This window comes from Meles meles, chromosome 19, assembly GCF_922984935.1.
Source record: "Meles meles chromosome 19, mMelMel3.1 paternal haplotype, whole genome shotgun sequence".
NCBI lineage: Eukaryota > Metazoa > Chordata > Mammalia > Carnivora > Mustelidae > Meles > Meles meles.
Genome location: NC_060084.1, coordinates 18,345,091 through 18,369,465, shown reverse-complemented (window position 1 = coordinate 18,369,465; position 24,375 = coordinate 18,345,091). Strand labels below are relative to the sequence as shown.

Sequence of the window (24,375 nt, the reverse complement as noted above, 5' to 3'; positions counted from 1 at the left end):
CAGACCGAGTGTGGTGGGTACCTTGAAAGAAGGAAAAGGCGCTTGGGTTGGCTATGAAAACTTTATTATACTCCATGTATTCAGGGAGCTCATACAAGTATGTATACAAGTACACACACACAAACACACACACACAAACACACACACTTGCACATAGGCACGCATAGCTAATACTGCTCAAGGCATTGTCCACTGGGCACAGAGTGGCCCTGGGGTTGAAAAGAGACCCAGAATTCTGCTGATCCCTTCTCACTCTGTAGTCTCTTGCATTGCAGGCTGGGGACCCAGTAGGTAGGTGTCCGGAGGCAGGGCCTTCACACCTCCAGGCCAGGACCCTTGCTCAATCCCAGGGCCTGCACCAGGTCCTCTCCAAGCCCGCTCTTCAGTGTCCGTCTCACTGCAGGGACAGAGCAGGGTTGGAGGGGGTTGATGGAATAACGGCGGGTGGTGGGCATTTGGGAAGTACTCACAGGACTTGCGGTTGCCCCGGGAACGTTTGCGCTCCCGAGCAGCTAAGGCACGAGGACTGCTCTTGGTCACTGACTGCACCAGCAGATCCATGATCTCATCTGAAGTGTCACTGGGTAAATTGGAGCCTGGGGGTTCTTCTGGGGGTGCAGTGGAGGGCCCTGTTGCTGTCGGCGTGACTGGGGAGCTGCTCTGGACCGTGCCTAAGGGAGGCCAGACGGGGAAGTCAGGTTACGGTGACCACAAAGCCCATTGCTCCCAGTGGCCACAGGTCCCACCTCTGCTGCGGCGGCCATGTGTGGTGTCCTCCGGCTTGCTGGTCAGCAGACTCTTCATGCTGGCGTGACTGTCGGCATCACCCCGCCCTGGCCCACTGCCCACAGCCACTGGGACAGATGGGTGGTTGGGGGCTTCCCCAGCCACACCTGAGAACTTCTCTGTCTGCAGAAGAGAGAAGGATGAGCTGGGAGCAGGGGAAGGGAGCCACAGGGGGCGGCAGGCCAGACCTGGAAGGGTGCCCACCTCCGTGATCATGCGGCCCCGGGTCTTGTTGCGCTCCCGGTAGGTGGCACGCTTCTGCTGCTGCTGCAGCACCCGTTCCCGGCACGTGCGGTACTCCAGGGCAAACTCGCGCAGCGTGTGGCAGAACTGCATGATGCGCACTTCCCGGGCCGCGGGAGCCGTGTAGCCCAGGTACAACAGGAAGGCATGGAACCTGGGCAGGGTGGGGGAGGGAGGGATGGTGAGTCCTGCGTGGGGTTTGAGGGATGGCGGTGGCGTTCCTGCCTCTCTGGCCCATGTGCCTACCTATTGCAGACACGGCGGTGTACTACCCGCAGCATTGCAACGCGGCGGCCACACTGGGCCAAGAAGTGGGTGAGGCGGGCACGCAGGGCTGGGGACAGCTCATGCTTGGCCAAGCTCCGTAGGCTCTCCTCAGCTGCCCGGCTCCGACGCTCCAGCTGCCCCAAGTTCTCAGTCAGCTGCTCGAAGTCCACCTGGAAAAGCAGGGGGTACGCATGCTGTCCCCCCACAGAAAGGCAGCACCGGTGGCTGCCTCTATCAGGTCAGCCAGCTTGGGCTCAGATAGCCAAGACCTGCCTCCTTCCCTCCAAAAGCACACAGTCTAATGCAGGAGACAAGTCCATTTAATCTAATGTGGAACAGAGAAGCTTTCTTGGGGGAAGTGGTGGCTGAATGGAGACCCAAAGACAGTAGGTGTGTGTAGCCAGGCCAATAGAGGAAAGAGTGTTTCTGGCCAAGGACACAGCCCACGCAGACACCTCTAGCCGAGCACACTCTGGCACAACAGTCCAAACTGTTGGGGAGGGAGAGCCAGCCCCAGGAAGCAGCACGCCCTCCTTTCCACAGCTGGGCTTAGTCAAGCCTCTGGCTGGGGCTAACCTTGGCACAGCGGGTCAGGGCAGGGATTTCTGAGTAGAGGTCCGAGGAATCAGGCCGGGTCTGGAGCACCAAGGAGCAGAGATGGTGCAGCAGTGACTGCCGGCGCACTGTGTCCTTCACCTCTGACACCTTCTCCAGGTAGCTCAACTCGAAGCCGCTGCTCTGAAAGGACTCCATCTGAGCCCGGGCCCAGCTGGCTCCAGGGCCCTGGCCCCCAGCCCTTGTGTGCTGCCACTCACCTGGGAACCGTTGAGGAAATTGCCCACAGCCAGGAGAGTGGCCAGGATGCAGTGGAAGGTGGCATTTTGTACTAGCTGTGCCATGCCCACTTTCAGGTCAAATAGTGGCTCTGCGATTTCCTGGAGTGGAAGGTGATGGAGGGACTCTCAAATTACCTGGTCCTCATGCTCACCTGGCCCACTTTCTGCCCCACCCCATAATCCAAGTACCCGCTCCATGCCGTCATAGTCCAGCTTGAAGGCCCAGAGTTGTAGGCGGGCGGCCAGGCCCCCAATGGAGGCAAGGGTCATCAGGAAGTTTTCAGCTGGGCCCAGGGGTACGTCAGGATTGGCTAGCTGGGCCTCCTCGATCTTCTGCCGTTCCTCCTCCGTGGGCATCATAGTCAGCAGTTTCTGAGGATGCAGCCACCACCCCACAGAATCCCTTCAGTCCTGGCCTGAGGCTTTAGGCATTGGTTGGACTCATCCCTAGGTCATCCAGGGGATCCCCAGGGTCTGGGGACTGCTCTAGAAATACCAAGCCCATGCCCACTACTGGAGGGACAGGAATGCCCACTGACTGAAGGAGAGGGCCAGACCTCCCCCCCTCCCTATCACCCCCCTAGCTGGTATCCCCACCTCAATGCCATCCTTGCTGACAGCAAACTCATCAAAGTTGAGCAGGGCAGCCTTAATGACATGCACAGGTGGCAGGGTGGTTAGGCCAATGTTGATGGCGTTGCTGCGCTTGGGGTCCAGCACTGTGGTCATTGTCCGGCGGCCCTCACCAGCTTTCTTTAAGGTTGGGGAGAAGGGTGGTAATGAGATTGGGAAAAGAACTAGCTGGGGCAACAATCGAAGAGGGCACTCTTAAATCCCCCTTCTAAATGGCCAGATGGTGGGGTCACCCCACAACCAGGGATCTGGGATGTGTAAGACCTTGGGATGAGTTGAGATTCTAGTTAGGGCTCTGCTGAGACCTTGTTGAGAGACCTTGGACAAGACTCGATGCCTTTCTTTGCCTCGGTTCCCCCATGTGGGAAATGAGCGGCAGTTCAGACCCTTAAGCTCGGATTTCCTCCCGTCTCCACTGGGGTTACCCCGCAGATGAGGGTGGGTTTACCTTGGAAGGCAGCACGTCCTTGGCACGGGACTCAAACAGGTGTTCCAGCCGGGCTGTGTCCACTGAGACAGGTTCCAGTGAGGCCCACAGGGTGGGGCAAGGCCCAAAACGGCTCCCAGAGCCTCCTTGGCCTCCAGCCAGCTTTAGCTCCCGCCAGAAGAGTTTTACTGTCTTCCTCTTGCTGGGGAGGGCTAGACCATCAGGTGCTGAGGGAGGCAGTGGCGCGGCCGGAGGTGGAGGTGGTGGGAGTGAGCCTTTGATGGGTGGGGGAGGTGGGGGCGGAGGAGGTGGGGGGCCTCCAGAGAACGCAGGCAGGGAGGGTGGTGGGGGTGGGACCCCTTTCACAGCCTCCACAGCCTCCACATTCAGCATGTCCTCGTCTTCATCCTCCCCCAGATCTGAGAAGTCCAGGTCTCCAATGCAGAGCTTGGGTACATGGACAGGAAACTCCTGAATGGGCTCAGCCTTGGGGCTTGGTGGGGCCAGTGACACCTTGGGCTCTGGCTCAAGGCTCCGCTGGGCCCGGAGCAGACCTCGGGAGACAGGGCTCTGGGGTGTTCCGGGTGCAGGACCTGGTTCTGGGGAGCCCCATAGTTCCCGGGTATCTAGAAAAGAGAAACAGCCGTTAGCATCATGCCCTCTGTGGAACAACAGGGCAACACGAGTGGATTCTACCCACCTGCCTACTTACCTGGGTGTCCATCGGCCTCATCGGCCATGGCCCCAGCCAGTGTCTCTGCCCGGCCCTGGGCCAGTGCAGCCTGCTTCTCTGTTTCTGCCGCTGCCACATTCTCCAGGAACCGGGCTCTGGAGGGAGGCACTTGTCAGTGAGGATGTCTGACACAACCTAGCCCAAGGTGGTGTACATGCCTTGCTGGGCCCCTGGGCACTGCCCCAAATTGCAGGCACACACAGACACACAGGGGAACAGTCCATGCGCTGAGCAGACCCAGGACTTACCCCCCAAGGCCGGTCCCTGTTCAGTCCTCCATATCTGGGGAGGCTCAGTACCAACCAAGCATCCCCAGTTCAACATATGGGGAGAAGTTCTGCTTAACGTCTAACTTGCAACCTTGCTGCTGTTCATGTTCACTGTCTTGATTCTAGACCAGGACCCTCAGAGCAGGGGAAGGGGATAGCTGTCTCATGCCTGGTAGCTCAGAGAGCTATGACCCATGCCCAGAAAAGGGCCGAGTAAACAACAGGCTTTAGCTTGAGTGTCTTATGCTTTACTGACCGAGCTACCACAATAGGCACTCAGTTTATGTGGAAATAATGAACGTGATCCAGTGTCTTTTTTCAGCCCCTCCAGCCTCTCTTGGCCCTCGGTCCCTGCCCTTCCCTCAGTCCTAGGTTGTTTCTCTTCCCCCACTCCATACAGCACCCTAGACACCCTAGATAGCTTATGATCCTGCCTTCTTCCTGGGAGAATGGGCTCCAGGTTGGGAGTCTGTGTCTTCATTTCTGGTTGAGTCTGTTAAGGTGTCACTATCAAAGCACAGCGACCACTATGGAACTGCTTCCCTACCCCTAGGATATCAGAGGAGGCGTATGCCTGGGAGAGGGTGGGCCTGAGAGTCCCCCAGCTCTGCGGCATGAGGCACATGGAACCCCCGCTGGGGGAAGCAATGCTGAAGCCCTGAGCACGTGGCAGGCCTGGCAGGCTGGCCTCTGTACTTACTCCAGCCTGGCCTGCTCAGTAGGGGACTGAGGGACAGGTGGGCTCTCTGGGGCGCTGGGTGGGGGGGATGAGAGGAAGAGATGGTAATTGTGGTGCCTGGTCCACTCCAAAGCCCAGCTGCTCATACCCACCCAGAGCTGGGCGGTAATACCAGGGGTTTCTTCCCAGCCCCCGCGGGAAGGGGAGGTGTGGAGGAGGCAGGACATGAGGAAACTGGAAATGGAAGGGAGAGACTGACACAAAGCAGGACAGGGAGCAATAAGAGACAAAGACAGAGCAGAACAAGAGAGTGCAGGGACAGCAACAGAGAAACAAAGAAGGGGGACCAGGGGATAGATGACAAAGGGGCAGGGGCAGGTAGAATGCCAGAAAGAGATGAAGACAAGCAGCAGGAGGAGGAGGTCCCGTCAGAGCAGAACCCCACCCCTCAGCAGTCACTTACCAAACAGGAGCAGTTTGGTGAAGTCTGGAAAGAAAGAGAAAGCACGCGTTTGGGCAGAGGAGTTTGGGCAGAGGAGGCGGAGGGGCTCAGAGTGCGGGGACAGCTGGAGAGAGGACTCTAGGGGCAGTTTCTATCTCCCTGCTTACTTGTAGATGCTCCTCTCGCTGGAGCTGTCGGCTGAGGGCCCCACAGAGATGGCAGGAAAGAGGTTCACTGAAGTACAGAGGCCAGAGGCTGGGCCCGCAGGTTTAGGGGCCAGGCTGGTCGACAGGGCAGGGCCAGCGGAGTAGGTGGAGATGACCGCCAAGGAGGGGTCCCCGGGGCTCGAGGCGGGGTCCCCCGGGCTTGAGGGGCCTGTCCGAGGTGAGGCAGGGCCTGTGCGACCAGCTGCGGGACCTGCAGGGCTAGAAGCGGGGCCTGTCAACTGACAAGGCCACTGCTGGGCAGATCCACCCCTCCCCATGTGCCAAGTTCTCTCTTACCCAGGCTCCGAGGGGCGCACGGGGCAGCCCCCGCCTTCTAGAGACCGGCGGCTCCTCTTGCCCTCCTCCGAAGAGGGCTTTCTGCGTTCTCGCCGCCCACCTGCAGCGGCTTCCTCAATGTCTCCATCCTCCAACCGCAGGGCATTCTAGTGGAGGTGGACCCAGATGTGAGCCGCTGAGACCCGCACAGGTAGGGTGGGGTGCTGGGGAACTGCGCCTCCTCCCTCCCCTCCAACCGCGCCCAGATGGCCCAGCCCACCTCATAGAGCACAAGCTGTGTGCGCAGGTCGAAATCAGTCCCCGATGCGCCCAAGTGGCGCTGGACCAGAGCTTCCATGCCCTGCTGCTCCAGTGCATCTGTCACATCATAGAAGGAGTCCTGGTCTGGAAGCGCTGCCAGTGTCTAGAGGGTGGGGATGGGAAGGCAAGGCTAAGGCTGATGGAGACCGGAAGTTAGGAGCTTTAGCGGCCTAAAATTGGCACCTGGTTCTCCCCCCTTCTCAGGGTCCCCCCGACCTTGTTGATGAGGGTGACGGTGTACACCAACAACTCGGGGTCAGCGCCATTCTTCTCCTCCAGGATGGACACCAGATTGGCCCAAGGAAGAGAGCCTAACACACAGAAAGGGCAGCGATCATGCAGGGACAGGTAGGAGAGAGGACTCTGAGTGGCGGGGGAGGAAGGAACAGTCTCTCACCTGTGGAGCTGGCCACAGAGTTGACGGCACGGATAAGCAGCGGCGCGTTGCTCTCCGAGTACTCCACAAATACCAGCAGCAGCTTCAGGGCCGTTTTCACTACCAAGCGGGACTGGGGGGAGGGGTCACCACATATGAGTGGGGCTTGGGCCAGACTTGTGCCAGCTCCTGGTGGGGAGGGTTAAGGGCTTCTGGGGCTGGACCCAGAGAGGAGAGTCTAGGCACAAAGACCCTGGCCCCAGACCCCCAGGTATTGGAGAGCCTTCTAGGCTTAGAGGAGCCTTAGGCTTACTCCATTCCAGCCCATTTTGAAGAAGAGGAGACTGAGGTCAGAGGCAATGGGAGAAGGGTGCACGGCTGTGTGGAGGGCCACTTACCACGCTGGCACACAGTGTGTACAGCCACTGCACAGTCTCACTGTGGGCCACCACTCCCAGCATCCCATCCACAAACAGCATCAGCTGGCCTAGTGCTGGGGACACAGGGACAAGACAAGGTCAGATAGGGATTGCCAAAGGCAGGGGTCACGAGGGAGGAAAGGGACTGACCTCGGAGGATGTAGCTCTGGTAATTGTGGTCAGCAGCAGCACCTACACGGATCAGGCAGCTCAGCCCCTCTGAGTGCACAAATTCAGGCACCAGGTCCTTGTCCTCCTGGGGACACCATGGGGGAGTTTAAGCAGTGCTCAGGCTGGATGCCCAACCCCAGCCCTCTTCTGGGCCTCACCTGGAAGATCTGCTTTAGTGAGAAGAGGGAGCGACGCAGCTCAGGGCCACTGGAGCCATACAACTTTTCTGCAAGGGGTAGGTGGACATGGAAACCTCAAGGGGGCACAGACACCCTCTTCTACTGGAACACAGTCCCCCACCAAAGAATATTCTAGTACTCTTCAACCCCCAGCCTCCTCCTCCACTGCCTGACTCTGGGCAACCCCCATCACGGTTTAGCTGCAGCATCAGCCCTTGGCCCTGGAAGGAGAGGTCAGGATAGGAATGGGGAGGGGCTGCACATCCTGTCTCCCATGTGCCTTGTCCATTGTCCAGCACAGGCCTGAAAGAAACTGAGCCAGTGGGGCTGGGAGGGGGGATTCCTGGACTCTAATGCCCTCATACACTTACCCAAGATGGCATTGACCCTCACAGAGAGTTGAGTACGCAGGATGAGTGTAGGCTTCCGCCCTTTGCTGGAATCAAGCAGCCTAGTCAGCAGTTTCCAGGCCATTCCTCAGGGTTCCTGCCCCCATACCAGAGTTGCTAAACACCACCCCACATGCCAACCTTGGCCCAACTCCTTCCTTCCTAACAAGAGGATCTGTGCAAACATAGGTATCTCAGGTATGTGCGAGAGCCCCTCCCCCCCAGTCCCGGGCATCAGGTAACACTGGCCAGGTCTTGGGATTCCCCTGGCACACAGTCCCCTGGGGTGGCAGAAGGTAACCCATACCCCAGGCTAGAGATCAGGTGTCCTGGCTGCTGACACCTGAGCCAGCCCCTGGTGGAAGCAAGGTTGGGGCCAGCCTTGCCTTCCCGGTCCCATCAGCTCTGACCTGATCTCCTCATAGAAGCTCTCCAGCATCTCCCGCTGCTCTTCCAGAGACAATTCAGGGTCCAGGTAATATCCAGAGGGAGACACTTGGAGGGCACAGTCCTCCAGCTGGGGGCAAAGGGAATAGCTGTCAGGGCTGGGAAAGAGGTGGCAGGGGTATGTCCGAAGACCCTATGACCTCCCGACCCCCACTCAGAGAGCTGGCAGAGTGGCAGACCACAGGGTGCGTTGCAGCGGCGCATTCCTCCAGCAGCCGCTTCTCGCAGGCCTACTACATGCAGCGCACCCCCGCAAGGTGCCAGGCTTTCTGGCCCTTAGCACATGCTGTATCTTCCAGCTAACACCTACCCATTCTGTAGGTTTCAGATCAGGTAATGGTTTTTTGGAACGCTCTCCTCCCCTCCTCTAGCCAGTGCTATGCAACCCATTCCATGAACCCCCAGCCTCCTCCTCTGCTGCCTGACTCTGGGCAACGTGTGCAGCTCCCACATGTGAGGCCTTCCACAGAGCGTGATAATATCCCAGACCCTACTCTTCCTCCCCACTAACCATGAGTTCTCTGGGTTCAGGCACCGTGTCTGTCTTGCCCTATGCCATATCTGCAGAGCCCAGCACAGCATTTGGCTCACACTAAGTGCTTACTAAACACTGTTGAGCTAATGAACATGAATAAGGAAGGGGAATAGTGAGAAGATAGGAGGAAGTTCCTGCTTTCGAGGAAGTTCACAGCCCTGGGGTGATAAGCTGCATCCACAAAGCATTCAAGCCCAGGGAGAAAGTGTAAACCCAGCTGGGAGGGGTGTGTGTGTTGTCTCCCTGAACCCAGGTGGTGAGGAGCTGCAGGTAATACATGGGGGATAAGTCCCTCTAAGGCTCAGGATCTTTGCCCTGCCCCATGCGAGCTGGACCTCAGAGGCCTCCAAGGGGCCTCTTGAAAACCAGGCTTTAGGGTCTGACTCAGTCAGTCTGCACTGGGTTCCTGAGACCTGCATTGTATAAGGCACACGTTCTACCCACGTGTCTGCCTCCCACATATCTCCGCGGCGGCCTGAGCCTGGCTCCGGTCCACCACTACCAGGCATGACACTGGCCTCTTGAGAAGTACCCGTAGAGAGGGCTAGTGAAGTGACTCCAGAGAGTCTGAGGGCAGCAGCACTGGGCCTCTTCTGGACACCTCCCCGGTAGCACAGAGCCGGTATGCAGAGCTCAGCAAAGTCCCCTTGAATTGGGTGGTCCTGCTCCTTGATGTAACATGGCCCAGGGAGAGCCCACCTCTGGAGAAGCAGGGTATTTTCTGGCTTCCATCTTCCTGCGAAAGTCAATCCCATCATTTGTCCTGCTGTTCTGTCAGCCCTGCCCTGCTCTGGGCCCAGTCCAAGGGCTTCCAGCTGCCCTTGGTCCCCTGGGTGGGGGAAGGGAGTCCAGAACCTGCCCCTACCCCTGTTTCTGCTTTGTACCCCTGCTCATGCATGAGAACCTGACCCAGCTCCTTCCTGGCAGTTCAGCCTTGAGGCGCTTGGGTGACACCCCCTCTCCCCCCCCGGCTCCCCTCCCCCACCCTGTCTCGCCTGGGACATGGGACATAGGACAAACACTCCAGCCTGTTCTCTGTCCCACTTCCTGCCTGGCTGCCTGCCCTCCCTTGGGCGCCTTGGGCGGGCCTGGCCTCTCTCCCCTCCCTGGGAGCAGAGTCATCTTCTCCAGGGCCTGCTAGCAACAGGCCTGAGATGGCAAGGCAAGGCCCCAGGGCTGGGGTGCTCCGTCTTGGGCCAGCTCAGCTGAGGGCAACCCCACATTCCTCCTGATCCCTTTTCCCACATGGTGACTCAGCAGCCTGCCTTCCCCACCCCCATCCAAGCACAGCCGCATCTCCTTCCACCTCGGACTAGAGGATTCTGGGACCCTAGAGAAACATATCCACACACCCTGCCCCAGCCCCAGAGCAACAAATTCCTTCAGGGATCCCCCAAATCACACATCTATAGAATAGCTCACTCATTCAAACATTTATGGACCAGGCTGGTTTGAGGTGCTGAACACACAGCAGGGAAGATAACTGCTTCTGCTCTTCCTGCCTTCCAGCCGAGGCAGGCAGACTCGCCTCAAGAAAAGGCTACAAATGAATGTAGAAGTGTAAGTGCCATGAGTGCAAAGCAGAGGGGTGGAGTGCTGTGAAGGTAAATACTGGGGGTGAGCAGATTATACCCGGTATGTACTTCCACACCCAGGTTCATGGTCCGGTGTCTGTATGTGTCCTGCTGGAGCACATGTCCAAGAAGCACACCCCCACAAAACTCGGCTCCAGCAGGCTCTCCTCCCTCCTGCAAGCACGTTCGTGCGCTCTCATCCCAAGTGAGCAGAGAACGGCTCTCTCCTTCCAGAATGCCTGCATATATCCGGGGTAAGGTCCTGAAGGCCAAGTGCTCCATCATCAGTGGCCTCCCTAGAGAAGTTCTGAGGTAGCAGCCAGCCCAAAGGCTCCAAGGATGGTGCCCCCCAGTGACCCCCAACCCAGCTGCCTGTCCTGAGTGGAGATGGAGGGTGGGCTAAGGTAGCAAAGAACAGAGACTTCCTACCAGCTGGGTGGTGCTTGTCCCTCACACCCCTGGCCCCTTGCTTGGGTCACCATTCTGAGAGCCAAACCTCTGGGGCTTGTTTCTCACACCCTGGGGCTGAGCCAGGCCAGAATAATCCTGCTGACAGTGCTTAAGGTCAGCACAGGGCCCATGTGGGCCCACATCCTTGACTCCCTCCTGGTTCTTGTCTTGCACGCTTCTCTGTGTCTGTCTTGGAGTGGAGTCCTCTCCTTTCTTCCCAGGCTCAGCCCCTCCCTTCAGCATCCAGCCCACTTTTCTCTTGGTTCTCTGCGCTTAGGCTTTTCTGACAGCCTAAACCAACTCATTCCATATATTTTTTTTTTTTAAGATTTTATTTATTTGTTGGAGAGAGAAAGCACACAAGCAGGCAGAGTGGCAGGCAGAGGCAGAGAGAGAAGCAGGATCCCTGCCAAGCAAGAAGCCTGATGGGGGACTTGATCGCAGCACCCTGGGATCATGACCTGAGCTGAAGGCAGCCGCTTAACCGAGTGAGCCACCCAGGCATCCCTCCACATGGCTTTAAATTCAGGGCCAAACTTAGGGGACCACGGTGTCTACTCCCCAGTATTTTTCATTAACTACAAATCAGGTGAGAACGAACACTAGGGGCAGGGAAAGAAGATGGAGCAGAGGGCAGAATTATATGCTGAAGGACTACTGTTCTAGGAAATAATTTTGCTAACTGCTTTTTTTTTTTTAAGATTTTATGTATTTGTTCATGAGAGACAGAAGGAGAGAGGCAGAGGCAGAAGGAGAAGCAGTGAGCAGGAAGCCCGGGATGCGGAACTCAATCCCAGGACCCTGAGACCACGACCCGAGCTGAAGGCAGACACCCAACCATCTGAGTCACCCAGGTGCCCCATTGCTAACTGCTTTTTTCTTTTGCCTTCCTATAAACACAAGACCCTTGTGGCGCCTGGCTGGCTCACTTGGAGAGCATGCAACTCTGGATCTTGGGATTATGAGTTTAAGCCCCACATTCGGTGTAGAGATTACTTAAACAAACAAACAAACAATTAAACTTTAAACATGAGATCCTCCTTCTACTGTTATCTTGGGTTTCCAACTAGACCATGACTTCCTGGATGAGACACTATGGATGGGCCTTGAGGAGGGAAACCCACATTAGTTATGCCTCCTCTGTGTCACATACCAGGCTGCTTAGTTGTTTGATTCTCCTGCTATTCCTTCTTTTTTTAAGTTTTATTTACTTAAGTAATCTCTACGCCTAAAGTGGGGCTCGAACCCACGATCCTGAGATCAAGCATCAGATGCTTTACCAACTGAGCCAGCCAGGTGCCCCTCTCCTGATAATCCTTTTACAGGTGAGGAAACCAAGGCTCAGAAACTCAGTGAATATGCCCCAGACTGCACAACCAGGAATGGAACCAGGGCTAATTGACCTAGATCTTGGGAGCATGTAGTGTTGTTAAGGGCTGAAGACCACCCCTCAGCTTTCTGGACTCTGCAAATACCCCAAACTGGTCTTCCCAGTTGTAGCAAGGGAACACAAATGAACATAATAAACGCATCATACACACCAAGGTAACCGTGCCTACATCTGCAAGGACCTAGGTCCTGGGGTCCCTCACCAGGCTGCATCTCAGGCTCCCTAGCCCAGAATGACCAGTAAACTGGACATGGACGGTGGTCCCAGAGAAATCTGGGAGAAGCCATGACTCATGTCCATATCCCAGTCTTCTAGTTTCCCCAAAAGACCTCCATATCAAGGAAATAAAGGGCTCAGTTCATCACCAGAGCACCCCATCTTACCCTTAAGACTCATCGGAGACCCCTCCAGTTGGTCCCTGTCCCAGCAGATCAGGTTCACATTTTAGCCCCCTTGCCACATGCTCTTGAGAGGTAAACTGAGGCTGGAGTATGGAGGGTGCAAGGGCAAGAAACATTCCAGGACAGTGCCACCCCTGTCCTCCTCTAATCTTTAGCCATGGCTGGGGAAACAGAGTTACTGGTGACAGATTTCTAGGGCTATCCCTGCTGCTAGAAGTAGGGGGCTCCTCGGGCCTTTGCATCAGGATCAGAGCAGTGCTCAGGTCTCTCTACCCAGAACCCACGGAGAAGTCAGTGCTGTCTCATATGTGACAGGGCCTTTAGGTGTCCAAGAGGGGCTCCTGAGGCACTGCCCAGAAGACCAAAATGTATCAGAGCTCTGGGTAGAGATGAAATGCAGGGCCAGAGGGTCAGGTTCTCCCCTGGGCAGGGGCACGTTCCAGGGCTGAGAGGTTTCTGCACTGAGGGAAGACAGATACTCCTAATATTCGCCTGCAGACACCCAGCGTGACCCAAGGCACTGCCAGGACCCTCCCCACCCCCCTCACCCCTCCCACTCCCACCCAGGGCCAGGAGATGAGTCAGAGGCTGTGGCAAGGAGCTTCCTCCTAGACTAGGAGGAAATGAGCAAGGCCTTCTCAGATCTGAAAGCTCTAAACGGTTTAAAAAGGAAGCCCCCAGGGGAACTCTAGTGGCTAGGCCCAGCCCAATGGGGTATGTGGGGTGGAGCTCCAGAGAGAAAGTGGGCTGGGCCTTCCTACATTCCCAGGGAGGGAGCAGGGTTTGCAGGGATGATGAAGGTCAGTGCCCAGAGTGGGAGGGCAGATGTCATCTCTTGACTGTGTCCTGTTTCCCTGTTGGACAGATATACAGAGGATAAAGTATTGAGTGGAGCCCCCCTCCTTATTATTTCTGCTCTAAGCCTGGGATGGGAATGCCTGGGTTTCTGGGCCACCTCTCCCCTCTTTAGGGCTATGTAGGCAGGCTTGAGTCACGTCTGTGCCCTTGGGGCATGCACTTATAGGGGCAGGGGAGGAACCAGCTGTTGATATTTCCTGCAAGGAGCAGCCCTGCTCCCCCTCTCTCAACCCTCTGATGTCCCTGCCCCTACCCTATTCTCAGCCCTTCTTCCTCTAGCCTTCTATTCTGGGGCTGTGGTCACAGTTTATATTTGGGATGAGCACATCACAGTGTATCTGACCGTTCCTGGCAGAGCTGCCAGCCCCAGGGAATCCTGGCTCCAGGCACAGCGGTAACTCAGTGTGCCCACCAGCATATCCTGCCTGTGGGGGATATGGTAGTTCTCAGGTACACCAAGTGGGAGATCCTAAAGGTGGGGAGACCAGGAATGCCTGAGGTGGGGAGTTCATACTTAACACATTCTACATCTGGGCTCTGTAGTGTCTTTAGCTATGAAGTACAGAGCACCTGGTGCAGCAGGGAGATGGGTCCCTAAGTGAGGGGAAGAAAATGGGGTGGGTTCTTTTCTGTCGCTGACCTCCCAAATCTGCCTCTAATTGGGAAGAGGGCTGTTAGGGCTAAGTCCTGTCCTAGAGTGGGGAGTGGGAGGAATACTATGTTTTCTGTAGTGCTCCAGGCTTATTTCAGCACCAGGAGTTCCAGGAGCCTGAAGGCAGGAACCTAGACCTGGTTTAACACCCCTCTCCAGCGCCCATCCTGAATTGAAGGTGGCCTCGGGCTGGACGTGATCCTTCCAGGCCCACCTCAGGTTGCCCCTTTGAAAAGGGTAGAACAAAAGGGGTGGCATCAAAACTCTAAAGTGGGCACTGTGCTGCAACCTTCAAGCCGTGGCCTTGAAGCCCGGGCTCTGCCCAGACACGCGCCACTCCCCCGGCCGATAATCTCACCAACTCTCCCGCCCGCGCTCAGAGGCGGGGCCGGCCCGCAGAGCGAGGAATGCAGGCTGAGGGCCCGGCGCCCGGGGCACATTCCAGGGGAGACCCCGGGCTTGGGGGGCAAGTTTGCGCAACTCGCCTCAGCTAAGGCTGATAGCAGTGGGGGGGCACCCCCGCCAACTCTTTCTCCTTTCCTCTCCACTCGGTGTATACTGGCTGGCGGGGAACCCTGGTGGGGGTGGTAGTGCGCCTCCCAGAGTCCTGGTCCGGAAACCCAGCGCGCCGGAAAGCGCTGCCTGCAGGGGGCTGAGCGCAGGGAGCCGGAGGGGAGGTAGGGCCAGCCATCTGGAAAAGGGCCTCTCCCTGCGCTGTGCACGAGTCGGCTCCGGGACGCAAGCAAACTAGGGCAGGCTGGCGGTTTAAAATTAGCCCGGCCCGCCCCCTCCCTTCTAGCGGTGGGCTGGCTGCGGCGGGAGTACGGGATGGTGGGGGCGGTGACTCAAAGGGCTTTTCCACCAATGCAGACACCAGCTAGTTCTCGGCGTGTCCCGGGCCGGACCGCTTCCCGGGGACTCACCTCTCCCCGAGAAGCCTTTCTTCTACTGGCAATACCAAGCAGGGCCCCCACCTACAGAGGCAACACTCTACCCGGCAGGACCCAATCCAGCTCCAGAAACCGCTGGAAGCCAGTGGCCCGCCCCCGGATCCGCCCCTCCTCTTGGTCCCGCCTCACCTCACCTGAAGCAGGTGGAAGCTGGTCCTTCCCCGGCTCCAACTTTTAGTCTGCTACTACCCAAACACCTACCGTCCCTTTATCCAGATCGGTTACCGAGACAGACAGGCCCTGAAGAGACCCCGAACAACTTCCCAGGTGGGCCTCACTTCCAAGGGCAGCCAAAGTGGCGCAGACCACAAACTCCCATCTCCCTTCTTCAGCTTCCCTCAGCTTGAGAGGCGTCCCGCGAAAGGAGGAAGCGTGGACCTTGAGTCCCCAGCCCAAGACTTTCCCGCAGAAGCGCACCCGCTCCAGCCTCTCCCCGAGGGTTACTTCCCAAAGGCTTTCATGGCGCCATGAACCTTTGATCGCCCGGGGTCTCTCCGGGTCCCCTCACCTTCAGTGGCGCCGCCAGTAGGCGGTGCAGCGCGGGTATCTGCGCACCCAGGGGCAGCGCCCCGTCCAGGCTGCAGGTGGGGGCCCGGCGCGGCTCCGGGAAGTTGGCACATGCGAAGGGGTCGGTGTCCTCCAAGTACTGCACCCGCACGGTCACCACTGATACCGGGTCCCCGTCTCCGCGGTCTTCCTCGCCCGCCATCGTTTGTCACTGGCTCACGTCGCGCCTCCGGGACGGTCCCGGCCCCGCGGCGGCGTCTGCTCAGCTAGCTCCGCTCGCTGACTGGGCCGGGTAGGACCGGACAAGGCTGAAGAGGGGCGGAGCCAGACGGAGGCGGGGCCGAGGAAGGGGGTGGAGCCAAGAGGCTTCCCTGAAAGCGCGGGGAGGAGCAACTACTGCCAGGGGCGGGGCTTGCCGCCAGCCACTCAGAGGCGCTCTCGTGTTCCCGTTAGTTCACTGGCTCTGCGGGCGGGAAAACCCGAGCTTGAGCCCCGCCTTTAAGAACGTGCCCAGTGCAGAGAGGTTTTCTTTGGGGTTCTTGGGGGTGAGGCTGCCTTCTTGTTGAGGGGGTTATTCGGGCGGCTGGGGCGGAAATTTCTTCAGCTAATGGCCCGCCAGGTCTCCCAGAGTTTAGGGACGAGAAGGTCCTGATTCCTTCAGTTTGAGGATGAAGTGGATAGAATTCCGTCATTTGGGGAAAGCAGGGAGATGGGTCCCTTTCACTTTGGAGCAAGAAGTGAAAAAGGTTCCACTCAGTTTTAAGGAAGAAGTCGGATCATTTCCCTTTAGTTGGGGTAAGAAAAGGGACGGGTGCCCCTTGGCTCTGGGAAAATTGAGTGAGGAGGTAGAACGTTTTTCTCAGTTTAGGGTAGGATGTGGGATGGATGCCCCTCAGCTTGAATGAAAAATGGAGACGGTCCTCCTCAGTTTGGGGCGAGATAAGCCAAATGCCTCTCAGGTTTGGGGGAAAAGGTGAGTGGATCCCTTTTAGTTTGAAGGAAATCGATAGGCTGGGTTTTCTCATAGTTTAGGGAAGGAAGATAGGTTCCCTTCTGTTCATGGAAAAGGTGAGGAGACTTCCTTGTAGCTTGACCGAAAGGGAAGCCGGGTGCTCCTCCTTATCAGCCTCGAATGAGCTGGGCCCAGCGTGGGCCTTGGAGTTTCTGGGGACTTGAGGAAGGACAGCGTTGTCCATCACGTCTTTCTGGGTGCGCCCAGTGCGCGTGCGCAGCGCTGGTCTGGGCGGGGGCCCGAAGGGGGTCCTAGGCTCTGGAGGGCGGCGGCGCACTGCCCCCTGCCGTCTGCACGCGGCAGCGGCGGGGCCCGCGCCTTCAGTACCAGCTGCCGGCTCCTCGCCGCCGGTCTGCACTAGCTGTGAGGGAGATGAGCCCCTCCGACCCGCCCCCCCGCCCCCCCGCAGACCCCCTCCCCTTCCGCGACCGGCTACCGCCTTCGGCGGGTGGGAAGCGGCCGCGCCTCCGGAGGGCTGGGGCACCTTACAGCTCTGAAACCGGGTCAGAGGAGCTTTGGGGAAGGTTTGGGGGATTGGACTCGAAGGAATAGGTTTCGGGACTTGGAGAGCTGGACTGGGGGCTATCCAGAGCTCAGACTGGTCTAGAGCGGGAGGAGCAGTGGTCCAGAGTCCGGACGCCCGGGGCACGGTCTCGGAGTCCGGACCGGGCTTGGGGGTTTCGGAGCTGGGATTGGGGGGAGCGGGCCCCACGTGCTTGTGACGCGGGGGCGGCCGGTAGGTGCGGCGGCGACGCGGGGCCGGCGGCCGTGCGGTGCTGGGAGGGCTGCTAGGCAGGCAGCAGGATGCTGCTCGCCTCACTCCCGCTGCTCGGGCTGTCCCTGGCGGGGGCGGCCACCACCGAAGCGCCCACCCAGGAGCCGGGGTCGTCCGGCGAGCCTCCCCCAGGGCTGGCGCTCTTCCGCTGGCAGTGGCACGAGGTGGAGGCGCCCTACCTGGTAGCACTGTGGATCCTGGTGGCCAGCCTGGCCAAAATCGGTGAGTGCGTGTGTGTGAGCGCCAGGCCAGCGGCCGGCAGCGGACCCGCCCTCAACCCCTAGTCCCCAGATCTGGGTCGGCTTCTTGCACCGTGCCAGGACTCAGGTTCCGATTCCACAAATCCGGGCTCTCAGAGTTCCTGCGCCCTCTCTTCCTCCTCCCCTCTCCGCGGTGGAGGTCTGAGGATTGGCCTTCTCTGAGGGCTGCCCCAGCTCTCTCCAGCCTCATCCCTACACTCCTTTGCTCTTTCAGCCCCCCTCCTCCGCGTAAGCCCTTTGGTCTGGCCTCTTCTCCACCAATCTCCAGGCTCCTAGAAACCTCTGTCAGCAACAAAGATGTGTGGGGATATTGTGGAGATAGTGTCCTCCAGCAAATCCAGGCATCCTGGATCTGCAGAAGCAGTCTTCCCAGGAGACCACGTACAAGTGTCCACTCTCTTGGGATACTAGACTGCCACTTTTCCTCTAGCTACCCTCTGCTCTCCTATAGATGCACGGTTCTTTAGGGTGCTTAGCAGGACCCCCCCCCCCCATAATTCAGGTCTACATTCTTCCCATTTCAGGGTAAAAAAAAAAAAAAGAAAACCTTCCATTTATTAGGGCCTTACTCTCTGCTGCCTACACTAGGTGCTTTCATACATCCGACCTTCTTCAGTCTGCACAACATTGAAGGTTGTTCTTCACATTCCTTACCTTGAATAGAGCTGCTTTTCCCTGTCTTTGCCCCTTCCTCCCCACTTCTGAGCAGCCACTGGTCCCTCCTCCCACCAGAGACCCTCCTCCTTCTCCCTGTTGTTCAGGCTCTGCTGTGGGGGTGACTAATTATAGCTGAGCGTTGCTACTCACTCCCCAGCTATGCTGGCACAGGCTGTACTCCAATCTCACCAATACAGTCTTCCTGTAGGAATCACACAGCTTAGAATTTGCCCCTCTACTCCCCCAGGGACTCTGCTGGGGATGAGGGGAGGCTGGGCAGGAACAGAACTACTTTCCACTCTGTTCTGGCAACCCATTAATAACGGAAAATGGGGCCTGAATGCCTTCAGGGAACCTAGCTCTGCCTGAGTACAAGATCTGGTGATGGGTTTTTGGATTGCAGTGCTGGGGTTGATGCATGCCCTGGAAGTGAGAATGGAATGGAGTCCCTGAAGGAGAGGAGAGGGGAACTGAAGGTAGGGATGTGTGTGGGCAGATCTATGACTGAATTTACCTTAGAGCCTGGCAGCAATGGGAGCAAGTAGGAGGAGCCTAGATTTGGGAGCTGAGAATTGGGTTTGCTGAGGAGTCTATGAGTTGTGGAAAAGTTCCTGTCTTATATGGGGTTTATATAGCAACAAATGTAGTTTGCCCCATAAATTCTAGTGTTTTGGCTAGGTTGGAAGTCACCTCCTCTGGAGGTAGAAGAGAGCCTCTTCATCAGCCACACACACACACTCACACACATTCTCTCTCTCTCTCTCTCTCTCTCTCACACACACACACACACACACACACACACACACACACACAAGTCCTCACAGAGGATGGGAGAGATCAGTAGGACAATCAGGAGTACCTTCCCTCAGCTTCATTGCTAGGAGGTTTTTTCCCCTTTTATTCAACAGAAATTTATCCCACTATGTGCCTGGAATTGCTCTAAGCCCTTTGGGTACAGCTTCCAAAGGGCACTGTCTTGGCATTGGGTCTGACATACACTAATGTGGAGGCCACTTCCATCATCTGCCACTCCAGGTGTGGGTAGAGGTGTTTACTTCGGATCTCAGGGCCCAGGGGAAAGCCAAAAGAGTTTATTATAGTGGGGAAAGATAGGAGTGGCGATAATGCTAGACACCCATTTCATACTTCTCTTCTTTTCCTGGGGACAGATCTGTCATTATTTTCCCACAGAGCCATTTTTTTTTTTTAAGATTTATTTATTTGACAGATAGAGATCACAGGTAGGCAGAGAGGCAGGCAGAGAGAGAGAGAGGAGGAAGCAGGCTCCCAGTCAAGCAGAGAGCCCGACGCGGGGCTCGATCCCAGGACCCTGGGATCATGACCTGAGCTGAAGGCAGAGGCTTTAACCCGCTGAGCCACCCAGGCGCCCCCACAGAGCCATTTTTTAAAAAATATTTTTTATTTTTAAGTAATCTTTATATACAACTCTAAGTCACAACCCCAAGATCAAGAGTGGCATCCTTCACTGACTGAGCCAGCTAGGCACCCCTTCCCTAGAGTCATTTTCAGTCAACATTTGTTGAGAACCTACTATATATCTGATATCCTGCTGGACACATTCACACTATATCATTTTATCCTCACCCTGGGTGAAAGGTATTTTTCCTATATTACAGGAGAGGAAATTGAAGTTCAGGTAAATTAAATAGTTTGAGATCACACATTAGAAAGTGATGGAGCCAGAAGAACTGGAGATCTTGCTAAAAATCCGGTGTTTTAAAAACTATTGTTTTAATTTAATTTAAAGCTATTGTGTCATTAGTTGAGCCTATATAATGAGAAGCACACTGGGTTAGGAGGTATAGTATGTGTTATGGTCTAGTTAGGAAGCAGGACACAGTATATTAGGTAATGTTTACTGAGTGCTTATGATAAAGCACTGGATTAAGTGCTATCAAGTAGATTGTTTTACTTAAACCTCCCAGCAACTCTATGGGATCATGACTGTTTTTATTCCCATTTTGCTGATGAGAAAACTGAAAGAGAGGTGAAGTTAAGTGCTCGGAGCCCATGGAACTAGGAAATAGAGGAGCTAGTTTTCAAATGCAGACAGCCTGACTGTAGAGGCACTGATTTTTATAGCTATGTTATGCATAAAAATATACCAACTAGCATTTGCTGAGGCTCAAATAATAGCTATGAATAAGGGAGATCAGAGAGAAAGGTGAGGTCCCCTGAGGATGAGAGTAGAGAGGAGGGGACATTTCCAGAAATGGAAAGAGCAAGCAAAGGCCTATGTTACCATGACAGAAGCACCAAGAGACAGACAACCTTAGCTGCCGCGCAGGGCTTGTAGCCATGCAAGCTGGAGATTTGAGCAGTCTTGCCTTTCTTTTCTCCTCCTTGGTCCCAGGGTCAGGTATCCTGACCTTGGATAACTCTCTGAGACTGGGAGGTTAAAGACGTGTGTGTGTGTGTGTGTGTGTGTGTGTGTGTGTGTGTGTGTGTGTGTCTCCCTGTCCCATAAGCTGATAGATCCTGCCCTCTTCTTGCATTGTAGTATTTCACTTGTCTCGGAAGGTGACATCGCTGGTTCCTGAGAGCTGCCTGCTGATTTTGCTGGGACTGGTGCTTGGAGGCATTGTCTTGGCTGTGGCCAAGAAAGCTGAGTACCAACTGGAGCCAGGCACATTCTTCCTCTTCCTGCTGCCTCCTATTGTGCTGGACTCAGGCTATTTCATGCCTAGCAGGCTGTTCTTTGACAATTTGGGTGCCATCCTCACCTATGCCGTGGTGGGCACGCTCTGGAATGCCTTCACAACAGGTGCTGCCCTCTGGGGCCTGCAGCAGGCTGGACTTGTGGGTGAGTGTCCCTAGGACCTGGACTGGCAGAGGGAGGCTTTACTAGATTCATCACCCAGCTCCCTTCTCCAGCTCTGGAGATCCCATATTGGCAAGAGCCATACCCTGAGAGCTCCATCTTAGGTTGCTCCCACCTGGAGTGCAAGGCAACACTCCAGATGGGCTTTCAGCCTTCATTTAGGTCTCTGCCAGTTGAGTCTGGGCTCCTGCAGCATGACAGCTGAGCAGAGGCCTGGCTCCCAGCTGTGTGTGGGCTGCCGAGGCTAGGAAGCCTATATTACTACTCTGCTGCCTCCTGCCCTCTGTTACCACACTGCCACTTGCCAGTCTTGCTCCCCTGAGATACGATTCACTGTTCCATGAGGGCCAACCATCCTGGCTCTGCCCAAGTCACGTCAGGGTGGTTTTCTGTTATTATTATTTTTTCTTAAATTTTTTTTTAACTTTTTAAAAAAGATTTTATTTTTAAGCAATCTCTACACCCAACATGGGGCTTAAACCTACAACGCTAAGATCAAGAGTCACATGCTTCATTCAGTGAACCAGCCAGGCACCCTTTTCTTTTCTTTTTTTTTTTTTTAAAGATTCATTCATTTATTTGAGAGAGTACATGCGCATAGTAGGGAGGGGGCAGAGGGAGAAGAGAATCAAGCACACTTGCTGAGCACTGAGTCCGAGATGGGGCTGGATCTCAAAACACTGAGATCAGGACCTGAGCCAAAACCAAGTCGGGCGCCCAACCAACTGCCACCTAGGGACCCCTAAATTTTTTTTTTTTTTAAGTAATCTCTACACCTAACATGGGGCTTGAACTGGTAACCTTGAGGTCAAGAGTCACATGCTCTTATGACTGAGCCAGCCAGGCACCCCTATTGTTGTTGTTGTTGTTGTTGTTGTTATTATTACTATTATTATTATTATTAAAATCCACATTATACATCCACAGAATTCAGTATATTACACTGAGTGTTCTCTCTTTACTTATCCCATGGACTCTTTACAGCAACCCTTTTGGCGTATAATTTGTCCCACTTAATAGATGAGGAAATAGAATTCCTTAGGTCATTAGATAGGTCCAAGGGTAGTAGGAGAGGTCTGTTTTACTGGGGCTCTTTGCCCTCAGGCTGCCTTCCTACTCCCTTCCTCCTCATTTCCTATACCCAAATCCGTTCAATTCTGAATTTTGATAATTCAGACTTCTTCCAAGGCACAAGGGGAGGTTTGCAATTTCTACTTGAGGACTCCAACCTGGTTTTCCGAATGGGTGAGTGAACTCTTTGGGGCAGGAAGGGAAGGGAGGACATTAGATAAGAATAAGAATAAGTAATATCTATTAGGTGCTTATTATGCATGAGGCTCTGGCTAAATAAAGAAGCTTTTGAGGTAGATACTGTTACTATTCTCAGTATATACATGAAGAAACTGAGGCTCACAGAGACTCTATGTCATATTCAAGTTCTCCCCACGGTGGGTGTTTTCCTAGCATACTGAGCTCTCATAGATGGACAACCCCTCCCCCTCCTGCCGAGAATTGTGTCACATCCCTTAGGCTGAGAACCACAGATGTGGGAGAAAGCACTCTCTTGTTCTTGTCTCTAATAAAGCCAGTCAGCAGCCAGTTTCCACCAGCTAGTGGTTCTTATTACTGTCGTTGAAATCGTTATTCTCAGCGCCCCCTTAACTTTTCAGGTTACTTAGAGCTTTCTTAGCCATCTCCTGGGTTGATTTTGCAGCAATCTCGTGAGGTAGGCAGATGAGGAGGCATGGCTTAAGAGAAGTCATGTGACAGTGACAGCGCCAACATCACAGAGCTGGTAAGTAGCAAAGCCAGGCCTTAGGCTCAAGTCTCCTGACCTGCGGGCTGACACTCTTCACCATCCCAAGTCCTCTCTGGGCATCCTTGTTTCCACAGTGGGTGGGGAGCTAGGGCTTGTCACGGGGAAGGCAGTGGGAGACTGGATACCTCACCAGCTGCTGTCCCCCATCTATCCCTCAAAAGCCCCTCGAGTGCAGGCCAGCTTGTTGGACTTTCTGCTATTCGGGAGCCTCATCTCAGCAGTGGACCCTGTGGCTGTGCTGGCTGTCTTTGAGGAGGTGCACGTCAACGACACTCTCTTTATCATCGTCTTTGGCGAGTCCCTGCTCAATGATGCCGTCACCGTGGTGAGAGTGCTCAGTTGGCTGCCATTCCCTGACCCCTATTGCCGTGCTCTGACTGGTTGGGTGTCTGAGCATGCTCAGACCCTTCCCTGGGTCTCCTGGGGAAGAAACATGGCCTCAGTTTTCACCTTCTCCTGGCAGTCCCAGTTGGGGCTTCTCTCTCCTTGCTCCTGACTCTCCTCTTCTCACTCAGGTGCTGTACAAGGTCTGCAACTCCTTTGTGGAGATGGGCTCTGCCAACGTGCAGGCTGCTGATTACCTGAAAGGAGTCGGTCAGTATTTTCCCCTCTTGGCTGGGTTGCTGAGTCCCTGCCCCCCCAACTGCATCAGGACAGAAGAGGCTGTTGGGTTGCCTCATTCCCTTCCCTCCACTATGGAGAAATGGGGTCCCAAAAACCTGAGAAGGAGAGGCTCTCCCAGGATCCTGGCTTTGGGATCCTGACCCCCGGGGAGTACAGTGGGCATTGTCCTCCGCTCCCTGCCAGGCAGCAGTCTTGTCTGCCCGGGTGGGGTCCGGGCCAGGGGTCATGCTGACAACCCACTCCTCCCCCAGCCTCCCTGTTTGTGGTCAGTCTGGGCGGGGCAGCTGTGGGCTTAGTCTTTGCCTTCCTCCTGGCCCTGACCACACGCTTCACCAAGCGGGTCCGCATCATCGAGCCGCTGCTGGTCTTCCTCCTCGCCTATGCAGCCTACCTCACTGCTGAAATGGCCTCGCTTTCTGCTATTCTTGCGTGAGTCCTGGGGGCCTTGCATGTAGGCTGCTGGGAGGGGGCATTGGAGATGGTTGCCCCTTATGTGGGCAGAAGCAGGACCCTGAGGAGGCAGTAGGCTTCCCTGAGCCCTTGTGGTAGTGGGAGCCTCAAACTCCCCTGGGGAGATGACAAACCTCAAGTAATATTTCAGGATCTGCCTCTAGCACTGCCCTGGGCACCTCAGAACCCAACCTTCCTCTGCCTGAAGCACTCTCTAGGGTATAGGCTGAGCTAGAAGTGGACCTCAAGGCCTGATGCCACCAGCTCTAATGGCTGCAGCACTGTAAAAGCTGCCTCAGAGAGGATGCTAGTCAGAGCATGTTTCTCCCAGCTTCCCCTCCAGGAGGCACTGAGTGGGAACCTGCAGATTTGGAGCCTTATCCCAAGACCACCCACCACTAGCTATCCTGAGATAATCTCTATGCCTCCCTAGGCTCGGCTCTGATGGTCTGACATCCTGTGATGGGCAACACCCCTCCTGCAGCACGCTCAAACCCCAGAGGTTGCAACCCCTCCTTAC

The 24,375-nt window shown here is 55.8% G+C and overlaps 2 protein-coding genes and 1 long non-coding RNA gene across 9 annotated transcripts in view; 2 read left to right on the top strand and 1 right to left on the bottom strand.

The window, feature by feature from the left end:
- Nucleotides 1–47: 47 nt before the first annotated feature.
- Nucleotides 48–15,688, bottom strand: FHOD1 (formin homology 2 domain containing 1). Its single transcript, XM_045986946.1, has 22 exons — nt 15,418–15,688; nt 8,063–8,169; nt 7,635–7,699; nt 7,243–7,310; nt 7,064–7,169; nt 6,893–6,987; nt 6,516–6,627; nt 6,335–6,429; nt 6,078–6,221; nt 5,819–5,964; nt 5,483–5,740; nt 3,905–4,020; nt 3,214–3,818; nt 2,730–2,885; nt 2,322–2,504; nt 2,112–2,231; nt 1,873–2,034; nt 1,276–1,466; nt 991–1,183; nt 747–909; nt 471–671; nt 48–397 (listed from the first exon to the last, which is right to left on the bottom strand). The coding sequence occupies exons 1-22, from the start codon at nt 15,616–15,618 to the stop codon at nt 315–317; spliced, it is 3,570 nt and encodes a 1,189-aa protein (XP_045842902.1). The 5' UTR covers nt 15,619–15,688; the 3' UTR covers nt 48–314.
- Nucleotides 5,956–11,056, top strand: LOC123930723. 2 transcript variants are annotated; one of them, XR_006816134.1, is made up of 4 exons: nt 5,956–6,008; nt 6,323–6,466; nt 10,290–10,462; nt 10,987–11,043. It is a non-coding gene; the product is annotated as an uncharacterized LOC123930723 (long non-coding RNA). The 2 variants fall into 2 exon arrangements; XR_006816133.1 differs by having other exon boundaries at nt 10,290–11,056.
- The window catches only part of SLC9A5 (solute carrier family 9 member A5), a 26,042-nt gene continuing 13,152 nt past the window's right edge, over nt 11,486–24,375 (top strand). For 3 of the 6 annotated variants that reach the window (XR_006816132.1, XR_006816131.1, XM_045986947.1), the window contains exons 1-5: nt 16,847–17,425; nt 20,642–20,944; nt 22,943–23,106; nt 23,297–23,375; nt 23,657–23,834. Coding sequence is in view for 4 of the 6 variants with exons in the window: in XM_045986947.1 (XP_045842903.1) it covers nt 17,233–17,425; nt 20,642–20,944; nt 22,943–23,106; nt 23,297–23,375; nt 23,657–23,834 (917 nt within the window). In the remaining 2 variants the exon portion in view is untranslated. Of the gene's footprint in view, nt 11,513–16,846; nt 17,426–20,641; nt 20,945–22,942; nt 23,107–23,296; nt 23,376–23,656; nt 23,835–24,375 lie in introns of those variants that run through there. The other 3 variants (XM_045986949.1, XM_045986948.1, XM_045986950.1) reach the window with 3 other exon arrangements.